Raw genomic sequence first — 26,470 nt, forward strand, 5'->3', positions numbered from 1 at the left:
TCTACAGCTTTGCATCACCTGAGCTTGGATTCTTCAGTCACCTACAGGCTACAGCAACGCTGCGCAGGCCTCAGAATGAAGCATGATTATAATGCTCATACAAGTGAAATGATGGGGAGCTTGAAAGCTTTACTGAGACTGTTGGATATTGTACAGATGTTTTGCATGCTGGAATTTAGCTTACCTTCAGTTTTCAGATACTCTGAAGGACCCCACAAGGCCGTTAAAATATTAAGAGGGAAATAGCCAGGTGGAAATCACCCAGGAAAAACATATAAAGTGGGCATGGAATGTGACAGAGAGGGTAAGATCAGAAACTGAACCTGGAGCAGCAGATGAGTGGCTGCAGCCCAATGTGCCAGTGCTAGCACAGGGTTTTGAGCGGGCAACAAGGGGAACTGGCTTCAAAATGGCATGCAGGGAGCATCAACATGCTCCTGCAGCTTTCTGCCTTTCTGACTCCTGGAAAAGCTGCTTGCTACTCTGCTCTACTAAAAGAGTATGTACAAGACCACAGCTTTGTCTTAAATAACAAATACAGGGAAGGAATCAAATATTGCAACTCAGAGAGATATGGCCTGTGCTGCACACTGCAGCAAGAAGGTACTCCTCCAGCACATGTTATGCTGAACCACACAGTGCCAGGGTGCATCTGACACAGAGCTTACAACAGTAAAAGCCCAAGTTTATCAGTATGAGCTGTATCAAAAGTACGCAATTTTGAGGTTAAGCATTCAACACTGACTACTCCTAAGTGCTTAAGGCCAGCAAAATGTCCCAAAAATGTAACTTTTATTTCTCCTCGGCGGACTCATATTCCCCAAAAGCATCATGTAGCCTACCACATAATCTTCATGCTTCTGACACCATTATCTTGTCAGAAGAAATAACCGATTCCTTCCCCTAGTATTTTGATCACAATACTCAAACTCTTACTTCTTTTAACACTGAGATCTTCTTCAAACTTCAGAAGTACTTTAAAAGTGACTGCGTAAAGAAAAGTTAATAAACTGTAACTGCAATTATTTAAATATAGGGAAGTATTTCAGGGGTATGACTTTTGGATTTTGGTATTTCCATTGCACCGTGGCTAATGAATTGCTTACTTTTTCCTTTACAGGCAAACGGCACTGACAGCATGAAAGTGATTTAACTCTTACGAACTTTTCAAGATTCGGTGTGCAGAACCCATTTTTAGCATTCACAAAAATGCATTTAAAGTAATGTGAAAGGACTTCTTTCTAAAAATTTCAAATCAATAAAAGTTACAGGAATCGGGCAGAATATCAGCTTTTTCCTAACCCCTCAAGATCACAAAAATTCAATAGAATGCTCTAAACTACAAAATACTAAATATAAAAAGTGAACACAGTATACATTCAATTGCTAATGTTGCAATTTATAATACATAATTGTACGCACATAAGGACATAGTTCTGAATGTACTCAAACTGTAGCTGTAGAATGAGCTTTTTTAAAAAACTAATTTTCTGTTATTATGATATTTACTCAGTACTCCAAGGTTTTTACTAATCTAAGTGATAGTTACTATAAATATGATTTAAGTTACCCACCTTCACAAACCAAGAGTGGTAAAGCCTGTCCCAGAGCTCTAGCACTTGCTTTTCAATCACAGCGGTGTTGTTCACTTTTTCTCCTAAAATCTTATGGAGCTGAAACATACAGAAATCCTTTATTACAAGGGACAGAACAAAGCTGGCATCTACTGACAAACCCAAAGCTTGACGAATCACACAAAACTGTCATTAAAGGCATGGCCTAAACTCAGGTAATTGGAAAAAATGAGTATTAGTATGGAATATACACTTCATGGTTCTTAACAAAGGTTTTATCTGTAAAAAACATTCTGCCACACTAAGCTCAGGCTTCTATCTACACCAAAAAACTAACAGTCTCTAAAATGCTTAATCCAAAATCTTACTCACAGTAAACATTCAAATTATTTGAGATGTGTGCTAGATATCAAAATGCATATGGCAAATCCTCCTGAAGAATGTTAACTTAAAAATAAATAAATAACATGTCAATCTACCACACATAGCCCACACAGAAATTAGAATACTGGTGGTAGGGGAGAAAAAAAGTACATTTTCTAAAATTGGGCAGCTATAACCAGATAAAAAAAAATTACTCATCTTTGTTTGATGTATTTTCACTGGCAATCTTATTCAAATGATAGATTTTTTTCAGCTCTTATAAAAAAATATTCCTCCGAGCACAAAGACTACTGAAACCACTCCCACCCTTCCTTCCCTCACAGACTGAAGATTAGAAAGAGTAGATCCGTTAACAGAACAGCTAACCACATAGGAAAGGAACACTGAGAAAACCTTTTTATTTCTTTTTTCCTTTCATGAAATACACAAAATCTACACATTAAAAAAGGCAGGGGGATGTTATTCTTACCTTATGTGTAATCCACTCTCGGCCATACTGATACACGTTATTAGCTGCTGAGTTGAGTGCCTTCTGAATAACCTGGGCTTCTGGGAGCCAGCTGTTTTGTTTTTAAGAAGAAAAACAAAGTTAATTGTTACGTATTTTACTCACTTCATTATACCTGAAACACAATACAAATTAACACATCGAAACAACAACAAACAGCTAAGGTTAAACACTTTTACTGCAGCTAGGCAATTTTGTTGAACATGTCCAAAGAGCAGACTTCTTAGTAAGCCAAGCAAAACTCAGTCTAGGACATGTCATTACATTTGTAATTCACTAAGGTTCCTGAAACCTTAGCTCAATTCATATCTCAACTTTTTCAAAAAGAGATCCTTATTCACATTACATTCGTATGAATTTTCCTAGCTTTCTGACAAATACTGTATAATCCAATCTTTTTTAGTTGCAAAGACAACCTTCTGAATTATGAGCTGAATGCTAATTGTTAATGTTGTTCCCCTGCATAAGGAATAGGATGAAGCAATAGGTTGGAGCGCCAGTTATTTCCAAGTATCTACAAAGCTATCCACTCATACCTATCTTCAGGGATTCCTGCCACTTTCAGGTAATGGACCCACTGAATTGCCAGCATTTCAGCACTTTTGAATAGAGGGCACACATTCCCTGCTTTGACTTTCTACATCTTGATTTAATGACTGTACTGCAGCCCTTCAAAAAAGAAAGAAAAAAAAAGGCAAGCCCAAACTGCTGAATTTGTTCACCTAACTCAACACTGAAGCTGTTCTGCCCATGTCACTCTTCAGGAATGTTCTGCATAGGATTTCAGAGACATTTCAGTCACTTGCCTCTAAATATAATGTAAATATCAAGCTCCGAAAGCTGACTGAAGCTTGATAGATTTGATAGGACATACACTTATTCCTATTAAAAGATATTGTAAGTAAACATTTTAACTAAAATTCTGTTAATTACTCAGCTAGAGCTCCAGTATTTTCATTATGTGAATATGCTTCGAACAGTCAAACTTGATTTTCCTTAGTCCTACTTAATCCCATCCTATAGCAAAATGGGAAGGCCAAATAACAGAAGAGATGCCATGAAGGAATAATCAAGAGAGAACATTTTAAAATGTTTATGATTAAGTAGTTAAAATACTTTATTATAGCATTTATCAATTATATCATGCTAGTTCTATTTTTGAAAACCTCCCTTGCTCTTAGAACACAGCATGCAGTTTCTTTTGATCCTATTAAACTGTTGTTGCTTTTGTCTAGAAGGTGCTCTTGAAAAAAAGTCAACTATTTTTTCCCCATGAAGTGCCTGGACTCACCTTTACTCAAGGTCTGTTTAGCTGAAGCAGAACAAAAGTAAACCTGAACAACCCTCCTTCAAAACCACACTCCTTCAGTCTTACCTATTTCCACTCTGCTGTTCATGCAATCAGTTTGCTCAGCAGGCCACCCTATTTTTTTCCTCTATGTTCATTTCTTTCATGATCTTCTCCCTCCCTCAACATTTACCTTGCTTTTTTCTTTAATCATTACATATATCACATCTACAGGCTTCTTCTATATATAACACACATCTACTCTCAATAGAAACAGCCTTTCCTAACCAATTCATACCAAACTTTTCCCATCCACCATTCTTTCCACCCTTGAACTCTTTTTCAGTTCACTCCAGAAACATTTATTTCAACTTCTATTCTGTCAAAAGCATTGTGCTGCCAGCTCTCTACATTGAAAAAATATTTCAGCTCACAGCTCACAATCTTTTAGAGCAATCTTTCCTATTACTTTTCTTTTCCAGGTAAAAGCAAAAGGAATGTTGGCCTCTTTATTCTCAGCACCATGCACGCTTTCCTCCAAAACTGTAACTAGAGAAGTTTATACAGCTGTCCTTCTCCACCAAAGTCCAAACAGTTCTCAGATCAGATACCATGAGTCTCTTCCAGAATGACGCATAAACACTGCTGCGGCCTGAGAGCTCAGCTTTTACATCTGCCTGCAACAGTTACTCCCATTTCTGTTCACCTTGGGGGCTTTTTAAGTTAAAGAAAAATGTTAACAGCACCTGGAAGCTTGTTTATCCACCCTACACTATTCGTTTAACTTTAGCATTCTTACTTTGCCCATTCTGGGTGACTGGCTACTGTCTCATTGATCAAGCTGCTTGTGACTTGAATCATGTGAACGCTCTCCTGATGTACCTAAATTAAATACAGAGAGAAGAAATCTTATGTAATGCAAACTAGAACTCTACCCACAGTCAGAGAGTTTGTGATACGTTTAAAGAATAATTCTTACAACACAGACAACCCATTATGAAGAATGAAGTGCCATTAACCCAGAAAAACAATCAATACAAAAAACAGCATTTTTTTTTCTGTTCTGACAGTTTTGGTCATGCACTGTGTAACTAGTAATGGCAAATGGCAATTTGAACCTTATCTCATCAGTGAAAAAAAGTAACAATACGGCTGTGCTGTCAAAGAAAGTGCTAAAATACAAAGCATAGTTTCAGATACATCTTTTAAAGCCATGGATCAAAGAAGTATAAAAATTAATGAATGCTCAGCTCTAATATGACCAACCATACAATGAAGTGCCTCAGCAAATTCTTTCTTCAGTAAGAAAGATAAAAGACTCCATAGACAAATATCTTAATGCTCCTTTTATGAATGTAAGGAAGCTTTAGGCTGGAATGTTTGCACAGCTTTTAAAGCTTTCGATTTTAAGTACTTGACATTATGTAAGCCTACATTTTGGAAAAAGGAGACTAACATCAGAACCCATCTGATTTTTGTTCCATAACTGTATGCAAGCGAAACATTCAGTCTCCATTGACTATTTCCAGAATGAATTACAGCTCAAAAAGAAAAAAAAAAAAAAAAGAAAAAAAAAAAAAGAGGAAAAAACGCGGAAAGAGAGACATGAGTGACCTCTTCTGGTGAGAAAAAAAAACAGCCACAAACCAAAAATCAATTAAAATGAATATCTCTCATGAATCCCCACATTTAAAATCGAAATGGTATAGGGTGAGGTTGTTACAGGCAATTATACAAATGAATTGACAAATGCACCTTAAGCATTTTGCAAATAAGTTTTTTGATGCAAGGTAAATTAAAAAGAACAAAATTCGAAGTAGCTCTGCCATTGCCAAGAAAACTAACCAGATGCAAAACCAAACTGTTACTGTAATATATAAGCTAGCAATTAGATTATCAGAATAAATTTCAGATCTCAAAATCTCTCTACATAAATACAAATATATATTTTTACCATTCCACCATTTTTTAATATGAGTTCAACTACAGAACATTTAATTGCTAAATATTTCAAAAAGTTATTTAAGCTACACAATTTTGCATAAATATCAGTAACTCATTCAATTTTTACAATGAGCTCTATGATTACATTCTTCAGCGCACTGTACCTTTGCAGTAAGGAGCAGGGCTAGCAGAAGGGTTCCTATTACTAGCAAAAATATTATGAAAATGCTGATTATTTTATCTAGCATTTTCTCCAACCACACGATCATCTGTGCAGACAAAAAAAAAAAGAAAAAACAAATCATGGCATATAAATCAATCTGTAATGAAAGCAATGTTAGATGCTATCTGACGGTATTGTTATTTTTATTTACAACCAGGGTGCAAAAATCAGGCTCTAATAAAACAGCATTAATGCCAAAGCTCTGAGATGAACAATTAACAAGCAATGTTAGCATGATTAAGGTCATGGTATGACATGTGATTTTGCAAACAACATTTACACAGTACCACAAGACATGGCAAGCTCTGCAAAGCAAGCAGTAATTCAACATTTACTTAATAGACCTAACAAGACTAGCACTCATCTCAACTACAACCCTAGAATTTGTCTTTGTTTCTTGTCCTTTACCACTTGGAAGCTTACAGATGCTATTTGCATAGAAGTTAACAAGTTTAAGAAGTTTACGTGGAAGCCAACACAAGGTATACCATAAAGTACAACCATGACTTCTGAAACTGAATAAGCTAGCAACCCTCTAAATGACTACAGACATATTGCTGGAAATTATGAGATTTTTAAAGCTGCTCATCACCTTCTGAAAAGGGACTGGAAGTTTTCTAAATTATTAAAGATCAGGGCAATTATTGTGCACTAGATATTCCATTTACTTTCAATCTCAAAAGGATTCTCAGTATTATAAACACGAATCAGCTGAATCTAGTGATAGAGGGAATAGCCACATTTGTTCTGTCGGTTCGTGGAAAGGCACATTCTGCACATGTGCACAAGTAACAGCGATACCACTTGAGATCAGAGGGATTCTGCTGATCTCATTCAGAACAAAACTGCTCCACTACGTGACTACACAGTGCCAGCTGAGCTTTATCTCATACACCACTTGACTGTTCACCTAAAAAGTTGTGAAAGCTCATGCAAGTATGACCAAGCACATTTTTCTAGCTTCTGTGGTTCAAACACCAAGGCTATTTTTATCCCATCTGGCATTAATGCAGAAAAAATACAGCCGTAAAATTTGAGCTTTAAGAGAACTAACTAAGGTCATCAACAATGTGCAGCAGAAAAAGATATTTCTAAGTGAGCACAAGTTAAATATTCAGTGATTAGGATGATAATTTATCGGTTAGAGCTCTTCCAAAAATAACAAGCCTGCTGATGGTTTACATTATTTTTTTCCTCCTTACTTGCCATATCTCTACATGTGAAATTGGCCCCAGAACAGAAGTTATATTTCCTAATTGAAAAAAATAGTCGGGATGTTTTCCCCTGAGCTAATCCTGATACATTTAAGCAGTTAATGTTCATTAAGTTTTTTGTGCCTTTTTTTTTTTTTTTTTTTTTTTTTAACTTCAAGTTTTCACAACCAACCCAACTCCTGGCTGGATCTGAATTATCACAACAATTATATTCAGCGTTTTAGAGCCGTTGTTCAAAATACTGAAACATCGAGAAGAAATCAAAATCCTATTAAAAGAAACTAGTGCTGAGCTAGCAAGTATCTGTAACAAAATCTACACGACCTGCAGAAAGGAATCTGCAAAATACTATGCCTTGGATATTTTTAACATTTTTCCCCATTGCTGAAATATTTCTGCCATCAGAAATGCCTTGTCAGTGCTGGGGGGGGAAGACTACCTGCCTGTAGCAATAACACAGCTTTCTGAAAATTTCTGACTAGCCTGTACCTGGGCTGTTTCCTCTTTGGAAGTAAGACTGAGAACAGGATTTGCTGTGCCCTTCCGAACTTCAAATACAGCTAAGGATTAAGCAAGAGAAGCAAAAATGAAAGCCCCTGCTTTAAAGGTCGGAAATAAAAACTATCCCTGAAAAACACTGGATGGCCAGGGAAGGGAAACTTTTTGACATGGGCTTCAAACTGAAGACATAAATGATTAAAGCTGCCCTTGCTATTTCTTAGTTAAAGTAAAAACTAATTGCTAATTACTTTCTAAGTTAGAGAGAAAAGAAACCCACTAGTTAGTCTTACATATAGCACTTGAATCAGCCTCACTGAGGGGCATCCAACAGATGGAAACTCAGTGTAGGCTGGATGCTTTAGGTGTTTCGGCATGGTAGCAACTCCTAGGAGATGACAAAATTCCCAAAGACCAGGATGAGGACTCTCTCAACTTGAACACCACCAGCAGGGATCTCCTTCTTGATGCTCCTGGCTGTAGTTTGCCTATACTGCCACCAAGGTGCAGCTGCAGCACATGTGAAGCCTGAATTACCTTTAGTCTAGTTAATAAAGTAATGGCAGTGGTGATGCTCCACTAGCACAGGCAGAAACCTCAGCCACGCAAGCCCACCAAGCTCAACAACTGGTATATAGAAATCAGAGGAGAGAATCTGAACTAGACTGGGTATGGTAGAAGTAAAAGCATATGCACAACATTAATTTAGGGCTATGTTTACTCCCTCTCTAATTTACTTGCTATCAAACCTCCCTTCCTTCCTCTGCATTTACCCACAACACTTCCGTAGGAAGCACTCACCCTGGCACACTTGTGCTAAATAATTCATAGCTACTAACTTAGTACTGCATGTCAGCTAGAAAGTTAAATCCCTGCGTGCTTGTACTTACCACCGAATCAGGTCCTCCCTTTACACCTTTTCTGTAAATCGTGGACACACACACGAATACAAACATGTACTGACTAAATGCTAATCATCAGCCAGAGATCATCAAGTATTAAATTCAGTTCCAAGCTTCTTCATCTAAAGGTTAGTCAACAGCAGAAAGCTGATGCTGCCACAACATCCAAAATTACGCAAAGGTAAGGAAAGCCAGGCTCCTAAGCTACAGAAGGTCACACTTGTAAAACCAAACTGAAACATTACTGAGTTGTGATAAACTGACCACAAAAAGCTATCTTTAGTTGTCAAGATTTTGAAGGGAAAGGTATCATTTTTTATATTTTTTTTTAATTTTTAAAATTTAGCTCAAGGTCGAAAAAAGCTTTTAAGCCACGCTGCATTCTGTTAAAATCCTTCTCTGTAAGTAATCTGTAAGTACTAATAATCTGTAAGTACTCCTTGCTTTGAACTTTCAGATAATGATGCTAGCCCTATTATACTTAGCTGTAATAAAAGTTCTGCTCATGCCTGGCATCCAGGAATCATGCTATCTGAACAGGTTCCTTATGTTATGCAGTATGATACATCATCTATGAATTCATGTTTTCATGTCCTCACACTGCGTAGCCATCAGAACTTTTTTATTTGTTTCACCTACTGCATTACACACACAGTGAAACATACCTGGATATCTATTCAATTTTCAGTTAAATCTACACAAAATTACAAGAATCGTTTTTTTAAAAAACAGTTTCACCATTTATCAGCATTTTTTCCATACGTTTTAGCCATTAGGCTTGTTAACATTCCCCTTTAGTTCCCTTAATATTTGATATCATCTTATTGATATCATTTGATGAGAATGAGGGGAAGCCCGTAATCACAACACATCTCAGGACTATGCTGAAACAAACCAGATGAGTACTTAAGTTAGAATAGCTGGAGAACAAGCTATATGATGTCTCAAGTCTACTCACACCGATGTCCCTCCAACAGCAACAGCATTTAGTAATTCTTTATAAAGACTCCTGCTATGTGTGATGTCCTAAAGAACAAATCATGCCAGCCCAGTGGAACCTATTCTCTACTTTGGGGCATATATGCCATGTTAAACATAATTATGTATTACTCATTTGCTAAAAAAAAGTTTCAAGCAGGAAGGAAAAAAAAAGCTTATGTTTATCACCAGCAGCCACAATCAACCATCACTCCAAATTCTGCTGTTCTCTACGGGGTATATTTTTAGTTTCTCAGTGAATTATCAGAAACTCGTGCTAGTCTTCAAGAAAGTACTTCCCTTCAGAGAAGCAAAAACAAGGAAGACACATAAGAAGCAATCTTTTAACTGAATCCACTGTTCTGTCTTACAAGTCTCCTCTTTGCTTCTGGTAGAGTATGATTTTTAAAATATAATTAAAAACAACAACAACAAAAACTTAACTCAAGAATTGATGGAGTATTTCATTGTTTTTTTCATCATGATTATAATGCTATTGCTACTTGCTCATTGTGCACAGAAGTTAACACTGTGCATAACACTAAACAACCTTCAGGATCTCCTCCTATGGAACTGTAAAGCAAAGCAGTAGTTTCCAAAGTAACTCCAAGAAACTAAAGAAAAAAAAAAACAACACCCTCTTTAAGAAGCTATATCCGCAGGTTTTTGCCCAATAAAGCGAACCTCTGAACAAACATAAGTATTTTGGAGTTCAAAGTAATTAACAGTCAAAACATGTTTACCAAACAAATCAGTAACTAATCAAAACATTTATGAAGGATTATAGGTGTACATATTTATTGATTATAAGCCACTCACATAGCAGAAACATTTCTAAGTTGGGAAATAAAAAATGCAACCTTAAAACAACCAAACTATATTCAAGGACAAAAGAAAACTCAAAGTTTGCCCTTTCAGTGGACAATTACAACTGAATGATAAAGCAAGCTACACTACCATCTCCTTCACAAACACAGAAACACTCCCAGTTATATAACCCTGAGCTGACTGATTAACTGTGGGGAAAAATAATAAAAATCAAACTTGCTCAATTCATTATGGCTACTCAGCCGATGTGCTACTTCAATCAGAATCACAGAATCATCAAGGTTGGAAAAGACCTCTGAGACCATCTGGTCCAACCATCCCCCTACCACCAACGTCACCCACTAAACCCTGTCCCTAAGCACCACGTCCAACCTTTCCTTAAACACCCCCAGGGACGGTGACTCCACCACCTCCCTGGGCAACCCATCCTAGTGCCTGACTGCTCTTTCTGAGAAGAAATGTCTCCTCATTGCCAACCTGAACCTCCCCTGGCGCAACTTGAGGCCATTCCCTCTAGTCCTATCACTGGTTACCTGAGAGAAGAAGCCAACTTCCAGCTCCCCAACCTTCCCTTCAGGTAGCTGTAGAGAGCAATAAGGTCTCCCCTGAGCCTCCTCTTCTCCAGACTAAACACCCCCAGTTCCCTCAGCCGCTCCTCACAGGACTTGCGTCCCAGGCCCTTCACCAGCTTCGTAGCCCTTCTCTGGACATGCTCCAGGGCCTCGGTGTCCTTCTTGTAGTGAGGGGCCCAAAGCTGAACACAGTACTCGAGGTGCGGCCTCACAAGAGATGAGTATAGGAGGATGATAACCTCCCTGGGCCTGCTGGCTACACTATTCCCAATACATGAGTGTAGCATCACTCTGATTCACCCACTAGTACTGAAGTGGTAAGATATTTAGCTCCCCCCCCCTCAATTACCCTATTTTATCAAACACTCAAATATTCACTTTGAAAACTCTGAGTTTTTTCAGATGTACACATCCTACAGGCATCCTTCTCCAGCTCCCTGCTTCTCTGAAGCAATTGCACTGCCCAAGCCTCACAAAGACATCGCTGTACTGAGGAGTTTTCCATATCACAGTCACACCAGAGGCCAAACACGGACTGATTCAGCTTTAACGTCTCTTGGGATGCGGGTTCTCCAAGACCAATAGCTAGTCCTGGTGGACTAAGATGAGTGAGGTCAACTGAGAACATTTCATACATAACACATCATGTACTTTTAAAATACATGCAAAAAAAAAAAAGTTAGCTATACCAACTGCTATATTATTTATTTATTTTTTTTTTAAACTAGCCGTCGTTCCCTGGGAGTGTTATTAGATTCCTCAGTTCTCAGAGCACAGGTACCCTCCTTTCACTCGTGCTATGCTCAGCATGACTGAATGTCAAGGCCAACTTGACATTTCAAAATGCCATAAAAGCAATGAGAGAAACCAGTCAATGCTCTGTATGCAAGCACCTGCGTTCCTAGCTTTACAATTGTGCTTCTCAAGCCCTGGCCCTCAGCACTCCCGAGTGATTTCAGGTAACCAGTGCATTCCCGGGCAGAGGACAGCTTTCAAGTCAGGGAATTCACTGGTTTTGTTATGCATATATATGGTGAAGATAAGTGCAACTAAATCAAACTACCACTTGAAAAGAAATGTTCTGCTGTACAAACCATGTATCTACGTGTGTTTATTTTAGAAGACGACAAGAGATCAGGTAGAACTATATATGACCTTCAGTAGCTTATATCAAGAGCTGGAAAAGAGACACTTGGGAGAGAAAACTAAGAAGCAAGGCATGTTAAGGAGTTCATGCTGGAAAAAAAAAAAAAAAAAAAAAAAAAAAACAACAAACAAACCCTCCCCAAAACCGCAGAATCCATTAGTTGGAATCACAATTGTTCGGTTTATTTACCTTCTTATTAAGCCAGTGCCACAGCTTGTCAGTGGCAGAGGGAGATGGAAGAAAAGGGGAAAAAAAGACAAGAACACAGTGGAAAATTATTGAAAAACGCAGTAATAGAGGGAGGGGAAAGCAATGAGAGGCAGGCAGTCATCCACAGAATGAAAATGAAATCGTTCCAGACACAAAGGTAAACTGCAATAGGAAAAGAGCATAAAAACTTTGAATGCAAGAAAATAGATTTTACTATTAACATGTACTTTTTGAAATAAAGAGGGGATATAACAATTAAGAACAACTTTAATGATATTAACAGAGCAATCAGCATAACCTGGGCAATTCCAGTTTCATTATACTGGCAGCTAACATTTCAGAGTAGGATTTCTACTTTTGAGAAGTACACATTACTAAAATAACAAAACTTAACATGAGACACTTATTGACTCCATTAATACTCCAACCCAGGCAGTTTCGTTTTTATTTCAAAACACCCTTGCTATGTCAATTACGATTTAAAAAAAAAAATTTAGTACCACATTCATATTACGACACTCATATTCAATGTCACAACATAGAAAGAAATATCATGTACATAATTAAATCTGATATACACACAAAGCAAACTAAAGATCAAACAAATGTATGGACATTATTATTATTATTGAAACTAGTTCTCACCAAAGCACACACAAGTACACCCATTTTAAGGCTTAGTTTATGTAGGACTACACTCTTAACTCCAGCCATTACCATTCAGATAGAAGCATAACCACAACAGTGAAAAGCTTTAATGTTATTGTTCATCTGTGTTAGAGGTTGAGATCGAGTATATGAAGTTTGTTCTTCCCTGAAAATAAGAAATATTATTAAACTCTTAATTAATCTAGGGTTTTCACCAATTGCCTGAAATCATATTAGCTCTGAATAAAAATAAAACTTAAGGACATTATCTAATTAAAAAAAAAAAAAAAAAACACCACTCAGAACGTTAATTAAGTTTTATCAGAAGCAAGAAGCGGATATACAAAGAAAGATGAACACCAGGGAATCTGAAAATAATGGATGTTACAAAGCACCCAGCTTTCCTACCTACTTGTACGGCTTCAGTGTACTCATCGAAAGAAGCACAGTTGTGGAAAACAATGACAATGCTTCAAAAGCCTCAAATTGCTACTGTACAGTTTGTTTTTATTTTACTTCTTACTGGAAAAAATGTAGAAATGTAGATATGTTTACAGATTCGACATCATACTTTTTCCTCTAATGTTACTTTTTCATATACTAATAGTAAAATCTGCTGTACATTTGGATTATTTCAGGGAAAAAAGAAGTAGATCTCACAGTTGTATTACTCTACTTAACAACTATAATGCAACAAAAGCTAGAGCTCCAGTCTTAGCCTGAGCTTTAGCAGAATGTGAAAGGAAGTCATTTTGGTATTTTTATGTAATTTCAGCCTCCTGAAATTGGATGATAAATACAGTAACTAGGAAATAACATCATATGTCAAAAATAATAATCATTTTACTATTAAGTTTTATTAGAGAAAATATGGGGGACTATACCTGCCTGTTATCTTACCAACCCCTATATTTAAGTAGTTCTATAAATGTGATCAATCTACATTTAAAAATAGGTTATAGCTTAAGTCTAATGTTTAGGTCATTCAAAATGAGTAAGGCTACAGCAACTTTTACAGTTTATTACTGGCATACTGTCTATACCACATCTTACGTGTCTGTGGAAATATTTCCTAGAATAGCACATGCACTGGTAGAGATTCTGTCTAGTTACTACCTGCTTTAACTACATGTTAAATTTTGTACCCGAAAAAACAAATTTTGACTTTACCCTAAGTATAAACAATCTAACACAGTCCTCCATGTATAATATTCTACTACACTATATCTAGAAAGCACCTTGTATTAACTATATGATTTGCAGAAGTCTACCAGAAAACATGCATGCAAAATAACAGCACATCCTAATTAGCAGGTCTAGTGCGTGCAGCTGATCCACTGATTATGCTAAACTTTCTAGCAAACTCTAATAATAATAATAAAAAAAAAACCTACAGTCAAAATATTAAAACTTTTTATTATTATACTGAAGCAAATTATTAGTTCTTGACTGCTGTTAAGCATACTATAACTACTAAGTTCTAAGGTGATTAGATGGATAACAACAGAAACCTTTTCCCTCCTCCTTCCTCCAAGAAGCCTCCTATGTCTGAATTTCTGGGTTTGTCAGATCCAGGGGGCAAATCCACAATCAGGGACTAATGAATACAGTACTGACACTGTATTTCTAGAATCCACATTTAAACCAGGCCTGCACATATAGGCACAGCTTGACCTACTGTTTATAATGAAAATGAAAAGCAATGCCCTTTCTTTCTGCTCAATCAGAACTTCTCTTCAGTTCAAATTTGTCTGCATTTCCAAGACAATAACCAGAGGTTGATGAGCGATGGAAAAAGAAGTACAGAAGGTTTTGTTTTTTAACTACTTTTAGTTAAGAAATTGACCTAATCCTATTGGCATTGCTTCCCAAATTCTTTCCCAAATGAAGTATGATTCATCCACGATCCCACAACACAGAATAAGCATATCCAATAGAACTTAGAAATATGAAAGCATTAGTGTGACAAGCATTGGAAGCCCACAGTTCCAGCCACCCATGACAAAGCCAGGTGAATTTTAGTTAGAATTGTCACAAACAAGGACAACAGCATCATGCAGAATATCAAACGTCTTTCTTATAAGGGCCCGAAGAGCTTGGGTTGATTTAATACACACAGCACAAAGAAAGAAGGAATATGACTGTCAACTAAAAAATGGTGGGAAAGGCAAGATAGAGATATGTATTGTGTCAACACTGATCTTTTGCTTAGACAACAACAACATAAATATAAACTGACCTTGTATACATTTAAGCTGGAGAGTGGGAAGTTCTGGTGCACATTAGGACAAAAACCCCTACCTTCTTCGAGGAAAAAAGACTTAATGGAATTAGGAAGGATCCTGTATTGTACAGTTCTCTGATACATGGACACTGAACTTGACGACAGAGAAAATATATGCACTATTGTGCCTAGAGATTTTTCTTACTTCCAAAACAAAAGCTTTTAGTGAAAACCTTCGTATACTATAAGCTTTCCCCCTCTCTAACACATTAATCTTTCCCACTGTCTTTCAGAACCCCACTTAACTTGTTCGTAACTGTATTCTGGAGAGATTTTTCTTTTTCAAATTCTTCCTCAGTGAACCTTGTAGAACTTATTTCCTACAGCCAGTTAATGCTTTTGTTGACCTTTTGGCATCCATTTACCCATTAGATCTGGGCTAAAGCACTTTATTTTCCTGTTGGAATTCAGAGGTATAAACTGCAAGCATCTGCCCAGGTGTTGATGCTCTGACAAATGTACTTATAGGATTCACTTCACTTACTGAAAAGTCTGAGATAACAGATTTTTTTCTAAATCAGAGAATAACTCAACAAAAACAGTTACAGGAAATACGTTCTCACACACTAGCAAAACTATAACAAACAAAATATTTTATCAGCTTAAGTCAAAACTTAAAACTCTCAATAGAGGAGTCATCTTAAATTTTATGGAGCTTTCCAACTCTGCAATTTGCAACGCAGATGCGGGTACATTTTGAAAGGAAGGGGAGAAGGGAGAGGATCACAGAAGCCTTATTCTACAGATCTTCCCAAATACCTTATTCCACATATTTCTTCTCTTCCAGAACGAAGCCCCCTTCTGTACCATGCCACTGTGTTCAACAACTATTCATTCATACCGTATAAAAAGAACGTGTTTCAAACTAGCTCAGGTCCTACCTTCCAAGATAAAGTGGGTTGCTTTTTAAAATTAAGTTTGCACGGTAAAGTAGTAACATTTCATTCTTCATATTCAAGCTCATTAAATTTAACTTCAAAATCTTTGTAATCAGATAAGGTGACTGAACTGTAGGAGGTTTGCATCATTCAAGTAAGGAATCTTCTAAAGTTAACTCAACTTTTTAAAAGTGACTTTTGTCAAGCTTTACATATAATTATTGAACAAAGTTTAAACGTACTTCAGTGTGAATAGTGACAGAAGAGACATGACCTAAATTACGCGGTAAGACAGATATACTTGTATACATGACAGACGTGCCCATTAGTGACAGACATTTATTTTAGAGTTAAAGCATATCAGCACACAGTTAACACAATAATATGAATGTTCAGGTTGCTTAGGAAAATATGTAGGAATACCTTACTGTCAAGCTTCAGCATGACTCTTCCAAGCCCTCTGATGGGTCGTGGAGCAAGAGCTTCCTGACGTTCCTTCACAAAGTTTTCAACAAGTTGCCACCAACTTTTGCAGCGGTTTGCCATGAAGTTCAGAACTCCAAAATGAACCACGAGCTTTTTCAGTGCCCAAACTGCAACCACAAGAAGGAAATCAAGTATTAGTGATTCCAGAGGAGCACCACAAGACTACGCATCTATTCCAGTCTGAAAGATCTATGAAAAAGAAAGGAAAAGAGTAAGTTTTAATTTGCATTAGAAACCACTTTCAGAATTTTGAAGTGGTTTTACTGCTAATCTCCTCATTCATTTTACACACACGCCTATCAGCGTGGAATTTAAACTACACAAGCACAAAAGTGACTGTGCACTGCACACTTAGGCATACCATTCCACAAGTCCAGTGCAGTGCATTTAGCACACGCTCACACATTTTCCACAGATACTACCTTGAGAACTTAACGGTATGGGATATGTAACAGAAATTGTTCAGCCTCATTTCTTAAGTTTGAGGCCTTCTATTCTGTTAAATCTGCACCTTCCATTTAAGGACTGACAGCAGGTCATGAAGTGAACACATAAACCTTCAACTGAAATGCAACTACTGATTCATTATTGCTTTTTAACATCTAAAGCATTGTCCTGAGATCAGCTTTACATCTCGGCTTCAAAATGACCACTGAAATATTCACACTGTTCCTCAAAACCAGACAAAAAAATACATGAACTTTATTATTATTAGTTACAGCAAATAGCTTTTCTCCAACATTCCTAACCCATCCTCTTAATAATGCTAGAGAAGCCTCAGCATTAATTACAGAAACGAAAGATCACATTGGTTTACCTCCAATGAGATATAGCCCAGAGACTTCTGCATAAGGCTTATCAGTCTAATTCTGTATCTCTGTTCTCCTTCCATTAACTGAGTACATGTATATATACAAAAATTGTGAAGCATCACGTTAAGGAATGTGAAGGCAAATAAAGCATGCTACATACAAACCTTCCTTGGAACCTAATGGGCCTTAAATAGTCATGATTTATCTGCCATATTTCAACAGAATGCTACACCACTCAAAATACTTGTCTTTTTATCACTGAAGAAAGCAGGCAATCTTCCAAATCCACTAGCAAGTGTAACATCGCAACAGAGAAGTTCATTAATTCATATTATAAACAAACATTTGCATTACAACTCATTTTACTATGTCGATGAAAACATACCAGTCACAAAAACATCATTACACGATCCTTTATGCAGGTATACCTTAATTAATATATTTGGCAGTGACAGATCTGGAGGTCTCACAACCCTGTCCTTCCATGAACTATGGATACAAAACCTCTAGACAAAAGTATGCTAAATCCCCAAATACTGAAAACTGATTCTGAAGGAAAACAAAGTAAAGCCATTAGCAAGAGAATCACATTCAGGTCATTTCTCCTTCATTTATTTATTTTTTTTACCAGAAAATAAGTAACAGTCAATGTCACACATAGATCAAAAATTATACTCAACATTAAAAATTGTACTTAAACAGTAAAATAACTTTCTGTGATTTTTTTTTTTTTTCAAACCAGCAGCACTCCTTTGGTTATATCACATTTACTGTAACATCCAATACTGAACTCTCCACCACTAAATTCAAACATACTTTTATTTTTTTTTTCCTCCAAACCAAACGTATTACTTACTGCCACACTTCACCACCACAATAATGTCTCTGCCCTCCAAAATTCTCATCACACTTCTATTTGGAGGTATCCAAAATGGCATACATAACCCCAAAGGTTAACTTTTGATTTCCACCGTGCATTTATCAAGGTGCCACAATATTATCTGTAAGCCATTTGTGTAATAGTTTATATGAAGAGCTCACTGAACAATTCAGAGGTTTGGTTTACTTACCTCTGGCACCACCATGTGGCAAATACAGGATTTATTCTCTTAAAGAAATAAGCTCTCTAATAGGCTTTCTAATAAATATCACCTGGTAAACAAAAAAGAGAAAATGGTGCAAGAGCCAGCACCTAACTTTTAGGTTGAAGCTTGGTATGATAGAAAGCCACTGATGGTAAATACACAAACCGTTCCTCAGCATTATGGAGCCAGCTGGCATTTTACAAGTGATCAGCATATTTGAAATGACATTCTAACCTTCTGCTATTAAATATAAATGCTTAAGTATCTTCTAGAATAACTGACGGCACACTCATTGAAAATGTGATGTCAAAAGGTCCTAGAGTCAATCGCACAGCTGTAACTGTGTGAAGATGAAATGAGTCAAGAGAAAAAGCCAAAAGGAGTTCTGTTATTAGAAAACATGAGCAGAACAGAAATACTGCATAGTAAGACATTTCAAACACCTACGGGGAGCAGAAAGTGACCAAAAGACAAAAACTGAACTAAAAAAAAAAAAAAAAAAAAAAGACAGAACAAGCAAGAAAGTAAATGAAAGATCTTAAAACAAGACAAATACCAGGATCCCCAGGCTCTCATCACTGAACCAGTGCTACAAGTGTTCCACAGTCTGGTTTAATGCTTAGCTTCTGAATTCAAAATTCATTTTTCACCTTTTTATATTATGCAGTAAGCATTTTCTATACCTTAAATTCAACAGTTTTAAAGAAGCATCTCATCTCATTCTATTGAAGTACAAAGATAAATGGTACCAAGATATTACTAATAATCTAAATACTGTTTCATGTATGTCCTGTCTACCAGCGTGAGGAACCTGGGCAAAATTAAGCCCTTTCTACTTAAAGGTGTTTTGTTGTTGTGGTTGTTGTTTTTGAAAGATACTATAAGCATTTTCCTCAAAGTCTCAGAAGTTCTTATAGTCTCCTTAGACTTGGAAAGTCACAAGAAAACTTGCTTTATATGCCTTCTTATTTTCCACCACTAAGTATTTTTAATACCAGCTCTCTTTTAATCGCCCAGGTTATCCTCATTTGCATTCTCACACTTGGTAAGTGTGATCCAACAGTCTAAGTTTGTCTCTGTTTATCACTATACTGCCTTTTCATAATATTTTTGATGATCTAGTTATATTCAGCAGTTATATGCCCAAAAAAGCAACTACCTGTATACCCAGTGTTGCTGCTAAGACAACAGGAAACAAATATTCTCAAAATTAACTTACATTTTGACTTGAGTTTATTGCTCAGGTAGAGGATTTAAACTTAAGGACTGGCAGCAGCAGTGTTCACCCACTTCATTTACAGATGTATGCTCTGGTCTATGATTTCTCTGGCTCAAACTTAAAACCAACCTCTCATTGACACTTGCCTAAAAGCCAAACTATTGTGTCCACTTTTCTTTCCCACACGAGCAGACATGTCTAAACAGTGGTTATGTCCCTCCAAGACTTTGTGTAATAAATAAATTATGCCATTTAAGCTCCACTCCTAGCTAGTTTACTTGATTTTCTAACCCCTTTATCATTTGTATGACATATGACCACTCTATCATCACCATTTGCCAGGTTGCCCAGACACCAAAACTGGGGAGTTTCTCCTGCAGCAACTGCAATGGAACGAAACAAAGATCAAAACTCTCTCTTTTTAGCCTGTGTTCAGCTATTTGTATGCCCAACATCACCCCTTAGCTCCAGCTACAGTGTCACAGTCAAATGCACAGCTGCTTCTTTCACCATGCCTCTCAGAGCCTCTGTGACCTGTCAGCATATACAGCCCACACCGGAGCACAGGGAAAGAGTAAGCAGCTCCATGGGTACTTCAGCTGCCTCCTGAGGACAACCCACAGCACTTAGGGAGAGAATAATTAGCTACACTTTAATGTTAGATATATCAAAAAATGCTGAAAGCTAGAGTTTAAAGAAAATAGCTCAGAGAAAGATGAAAGAAATTGGGTAACTGTGTTTATGGAGGATGAAGAGAGAAAAGACTTTCACATTCATGGTAGCTCAAGCTTATTTCCACAGTTTTTCCCTACCTACCCTCCAAAAAAGGGTTTTGCAAAAAAAGTGGCATTCAGCATTAAAATAACTTCTTCAGATAGCTTATCATAAATATTCCATTCTTTCTTGCTATGTAAGAGAACAGATACATGTAGATGTGAAGTGGCAAACCTAATTAACCTCAGAGCTAGAGTCAGAACCAAATTTCTCTTGTGACTTGTCCACAAAACCTAGCAACCCTCTCTCAATGGAAATTAAAACAGATGCATGAGCTATATTTCAATATTGAGTAACGGCTAAAACGTTCTCTATCTACAGGGACAAAACCACAAAAGACATCAAGAGGAAGAAAAACAAAGTACTCCAAACCCAAAGGTATTTGTACAATGTAAGGTGTGTCACTAAATTATTCCAGGTAACATACATACTAACGACAGTCAACAGACAAAGCAATTCTACAGCGACAGAGTTGTCCACTACGTGGTAACAGACAGCACACATGAATCCTGTTTGAAGCTACAATTCACCAAGAACATTGACTGTCACATACTTGAACTTCGCACACTTCAGAGTCTCGAAAAAGTTTTAAATTTAAGAACTCATATAAGCCTACAGGCCTTTCCTTCTACTTTACCCAAAGCCTAGGGCAACCCAAAATCATCTTTTAAAAAAGATTTCTAGTAATTGATTACTACCTGCAAAAGGCACTGGCAATAGCTGCACAATCCAGAAATTTAGCCAGATCTGGACAATGACAATGGCCCACACAAGTGTAACGAAGTAAACATCACTGGTTTTCTTTTTTTTAAGGAAAGATCCAATCTCAGGTCTTTGTCTGCTCCCAGAAGAGGATGAAGAGGAGAAAGATGAAGAAGCTTGTGGAGGCTGTTCACCTTCTGTTGCACCTAAAACAAACAAAAGCAAACAAATTGGAAGTTATGACATTAAAGGTCACCACAGAACAGAATATACTTCCTAGAGACAACTTATTCTGCCTTTTTTTTTTTTTTTTTCTTTCTCCTTTGTTATTTCACTAGAAGAGAGGGACAGCTTGACACTGATTTGAATTTTGGAGAGCTAGAATAAGGCCACGTTAGCTCTCCCACAGCATGCTACACCATGCCAGGCAATGCAGGGAGCTGAGTAGAGATGCTATAGCCCCTAACAGGCCTTCTGTTGCTGCACGTAGATTACAAAACCAAATGCACTTTAGCAAATAACCACAAAAACCTGAAAACCACAAAATAAATTTCACTTTCAGCAGGAAAGCAGAAACCTGTGTCTTAAAATAAATCTCAAATTTCTCTTCAAGGACTCAAACAGAAATCTTAAATTTGCTCAAAGCTCGTTTAAACAAAACATAGTATACACTGAGGAGGATGCTCATATCTTACAAACTTCTTACTACACTTCATTTTCTGAACACTACAAATACAGTGCTCACTGTGATCCTGAATTGTTTCTGTAACCTACTTTAGTAACAAAAGCAATCACAGATCAGTGGCTAACAAATGCTGTCATTCATTCATAAATTAGTAAAGATTAAATTCAATCCAAAAAAACGTGAGCTGATGGGTTAAAATCAAAGGCACTTAAGAATAAACAGCCAACAGCCATTTCAGGCAATAGTATTAATGTGCAAGTTAAAGTTCTCTATACAAGAACATACCAACTTTCTGTTTTTATTTATTTTTTTTTTTAACTTCTTAGTTGATAAGTCTGCCTAATATCAGGCTAGTATGGATGATTCCAAATCCGTGTTCAGTCACTGCATGTACAACCTCTCCCCGAGAACACCCTTATTAAATTTTACTCAGGCCGCATGCTCAGCTGCATGAGGAGAAATGCCCAAACTTTCCATGCACTACTACTTGAAAAACATTTACTGCCATTGTGGAAGAATGGGAACACCTGAAAAGCTACTGGGTGCTGAAGAACAGGAGGAAATTTGTATGCTGGTACACAGTGCTGCAGGTAAGCAATCAACACTGGACCTGTATCACATCAACACTTTCCTCTCATGAAGAAAAACTGTTGTTGAAACTACTACCACATGCATATCAAAAAATTCACAGTTCACACATGCAATGTTAGCTGCAACGTGTCACTAAAGCTACTCCTAGACTAAAGCGTGACAGCTAGAGCGTACAGAAGACAGATTTGTCATACGTGTACAGTAGTGGCAAGTGACAAATTCTGTAGCCTCACACACTGGATGAGCACTCTTCTTTTGTTGTAGAAAGCTGCACTGGTGTTCTACAAGTAAGGGGAACTATTTTTAGAGTTATGTAATTCCCAAACACACTAATACAGTAACGCAGATTTACTGATCCACCCAGTTGGACACTGAGACAATGACAGATACATCAGGTGGATGCTGGTAACGTTTTTGGTGGAACTTCTGAATGCTTCCAAAGGAATTACAGGAGAAAACCTAAAAGGAAGAACTCTGCAAGCAGCCAAATACAGCAGATGCTCCAGGTGGAATGCTCCTAGGCAAATCAGCTGATGGAAGGAAGGCCAGCCCTATCATACTTCAACTACGCTTTGGACAAAAAGACAGAAGGTACTTTTTCATAATGGGGTAGAAAGTTACCTGTAAACAGAAGCTTTCCTGAAAGAAGTGTTTTTGTCATAAGAAATAAAGGGGTCAAACATTCCCCTGTACTTCACAGTCTATCCTTGAAGAAGCAAAAAAGCACACAAAGAAACAAACAAACAAAAAAAAAAGCACACAAACTACAGAAACACAAAAAGTGTTTACTTGAAAGTAGAAGATCCATAACTGAGAATACTCCCCATCTATTCAAGTTATTCAACACCTTTCTTATTACATTTTCCCTCAAAATGTAATACATGTCAGAAGTAACATGACAAAAAGCAGAAACTCAAATGTCCACCAAAGGGAAGGAAATCCTAAAAGCCAAAATTCAAAACAAATGAATTTAGGATGATGAAGCCTGTGCCTCAAGATTAAAATTACCTATCATTTTGTGCCCCAAAAGCATTTAGTAATATGACCTTTATGAAAGAAAAAAAAAATATTACTTCCTTTGGTAATGAAAAATGTTTATCAACAAATTTTTGCAATGAAGAAAACCTTAACTAAATAGCAGCAACAATAACATTAAGAGTAGTACCAATGAAACTGACTCACTCTCTTACAGCTTCCCTATTAACATAAATCAGACTACACAGAATGCAAAACACAGATGGGAATAAGCTGGCAGAAAAAAAAGAAGGAGAAAAAAGAAAAAAAAGAGACTATAAAAATCCTAGGGGATCCCAAGACGTGACATCTTTTTCAGAATTTAGTTCCACAGTACTTGAAGCTGAACTATACCAGCGCTGCCAATGACCCAGTCTTCTTCCCGTGCCAAACACACGGACTCCTTAGCATCAGAAATGCCACTCAGGTGACCGTATTGTAAGCCAGTTCACAGATTTGATCCAGTCCAAAAGACAAACAGCACAAATGAAAAAAGCCACGTTTTGTTGGCAAGGTGAGCTCTGCAAATCAAGGTGTGAGTGCCTCATTAACACAAATGGAGAAGGACCATCGGAATCTCGACTTAGAGTAACTTCAGATTCTATAAAATTTCACTAACTGTGGTCCATCGTGGCTTTGGAGACAAAACCTGAAAAGCACCTTTTTATCCTCAGAGTAATGACAGCATGACAGTCTTTCCCAAATAGCTAATATAACAGCCTATCAAGAATTCTACCAAAATCAGAATATACAATACAGGGGGGAAGGCATGGAAACATTTAAGGGTTTTGGTTTCTATTATATTCGAAGCCAGCAAGACAACAATCTTGCCTACAAGGCAGCTAGCAAAACACTGCAGTAGTGCCTGCTTCTGAAGTTGGATACTTGGGTGCACTTGCTGCACGCTATGGAAATTTCTGGGAACTTCCTAAGTTAGATCACCTTCCTTCTATCATTAAACTTCCCACTCCCAACACTAAAAAGCAGTATTCAACTACAAAATTAGGAAAACAAATAGTGCTCAGGAAAAAATAAAAAACTGTAAAATCACTACAGCTTGTTTTCCTTCCTGTTTTCTTCATGAACAAACTGAAGCACAAGAACAGTCAGTGCTTCATGTTTGTACTGTTCTGTGATTGAATTAATACAGTACATGTATGTGCCTATCTCCTCCTACTTGCAGTTAACCAACCTTGACAATTGCTGACATATATTTAGAGTAGATACAAGGAAGATCCCATGAAGTCTGATAGATGGTACAGAAAATTTCCAATAGCTTATACTTCTCATAAAATAACCGTGTATTACACTACAAGTTCCAAAGCAGGACAACAAAACATCCAAAAATCGTGACAGCAGACAAACAACAGAGTTATGTTTTCTTAACCCTGCAGGTAGAAACTTTTCGCTGTACAAGATCGATGTTTTATCACCATTCATATAGAAAATCCAAACCAAAGATCACCAAAGCAAACACTCATGACAGAATACAATGCTGCTTCCCAAGAGACTGTTGAGAAAGTCTTTTAGCTATTGTTGAATGCAGACAGCAAACACTGTATTTTTTCTTTTCCTGTTGTGAAGGAAAACAAAAACAGAACTCACAAGATTAAAAAAAAAAAAAAAGTCATCTGCCTCAAGAAAGTAAGTCAAAAAAAGCACTCGCTGTAGAAGATACCTTTGTAAAGCTGATGTAGTTTTCTTTCAGCCAAGAAAGGTTACATCTTGAAATCACAAAAGAAATTGTCTTTATGAGGAAAAGGGATTACAACTGGTGTGTAAGTTTAAAAATAAATAAATAAATAAAAAAGCATAACCACTTATACAGCACACTTGTGGGAGACTGTCACTTGACCAGATGTCCAAAATGCAGCCAAAAAGAAAAAAAAAAAACAAAACAAAACAACTAATTTCCAAGATAAGATACAGCAATATAAGAAAATTGTCACCATTCTCAAATTTCAGGACATATGTGTTCTGTATTTATTTTCATGATAGGCTTGTAAAACACAGAAACAAAGATAAGAAAAGAATAAATTGTCTAAAGCTGCCTGTTTTATATTTTAAAAAGAAGCACTGTTTCAAATACAGTTTACACTGACATATTTAAACTTTGGAAGTGTGTTTATGTTTCACCAAAAGATTTCTGAAGAGATTGCTCTACATCAACTGTTTTACACCTGATAGCTGAAGTAACCTTTTAGTTTCGTGCAAACTAGCCTTTAGGCAGAAGTTTTTAACGCTACATGCTCAGAGCATTCTCTTTTGCACGCTCACTACGTTGCCTTCTTTTTATAGTTCACGTTTCAGACAACATAAAGAACATCCTACCTTCAAGAAGACTGCACAGACACAGCCAATTTCAAGTTTAAGTTTCGGAAGTTCATATTCTGTCAAGTTGAATGACCTGTTTCGCTTGTCTACTTATAGGAAACTGATGAAACCTTTCAGTTGTCAGAGATCCCCATAATAGCTTATTTTTTAGTATCCCACTCCATCAAAGGCCTACCCAGAAAAATGATAATAAGGCTTAAAACCAGAGATGGACATGTAAACACCCTCTTTGTAGTTCTTTCAAGCCTTTTCTTCCAGATTTCTAGTTCTGTTATTGCAACTGAACATACCATGACTCAAAGCTATGTTCTCAAGTAAAGACTTTGAGCATTAGTTTAAAAGGAGAGCAAAGCTTTTTGTCACTGTGATGTACAGGAAAGTCATTCTGGCTGTTAACACTTGTGAAATCCAGTTATATCTTTTAACTCACAACAAGTCAAAGAGAAGCGGGGTGCGGGGGTAAATAAAATAAATAATAAATATTAGGGGGAAAAATGCCCTCATTCTGAAAAAAAAAAAAATCTGCTAGTCAGGTCTTCTACATGTACAGAGAGCCACATGCTACAATTCCAAAGACAGCTCTTAGATAATAGTAATTGTCTTAACATTGTTAAAAACAGATAAACCACTTTCATAAAGTATAAATGTGCTATTTTGGAAGGGATGAAGAGGAATGGGACTCTTTTGA

General features: G+C 36.9%; 1 protein-coding gene across 6 annotated transcripts in view; it reads right to left on the reverse strand.

The window, feature by feature from the left end:
* Positions 1-26,470, reverse strand: part of TMEM245 (transmembrane protein 245) — an 83,891-nt gene that overhangs the window by 45,363 nt on the left and 12,058 nt on the right. For 2 of the 6 annotated variants that reach the window (XM_084282753.1, XM_084282758.1), the window contains exons 5-12: positions 22,629-22,715; positions 21,155-21,364; positions 16,504-16,673; positions 12,250-12,273; positions 5,863-5,967; positions 4,554-4,636; positions 2,428-2,518; positions 1,575-1,673 (exon numbers count right to left, since the gene is read on the reverse strand). In XM_084282753.1, the coding sequence (XP_084138879.1) occupies positions 1,575-1,673; positions 2,428-2,518; positions 4,554-4,636; positions 5,863-5,967; positions 12,250-12,273; positions 16,504-16,673; positions 21,155-21,364; positions 22,629-22,715 (869 nt within the window). The remainder of the gene's footprint in view (positions 1-1,574; positions 1,674-2,427; positions 2,519-4,553; positions 4,637-5,862; positions 5,968-12,249; positions 12,274-16,503; positions 16,674-21,154; positions 21,365-22,628; positions 22,716-26,470) is intronic. The other 4 variants (XM_084282755.1, XM_084282754.1, XM_084282757.1 and 1 more) reach the window with 4 other exon arrangements.

This window comes from Netta rufina (genome assembly GCF_964035555.1).
Source record: "Netta rufina genome assembly, chromosome: 2".
Taxonomy (NCBI): domain Eukaryota; kingdom Metazoa; phylum Chordata; class Aves; order Anseriformes; family Anatidae; genus Netta; species Netta rufina.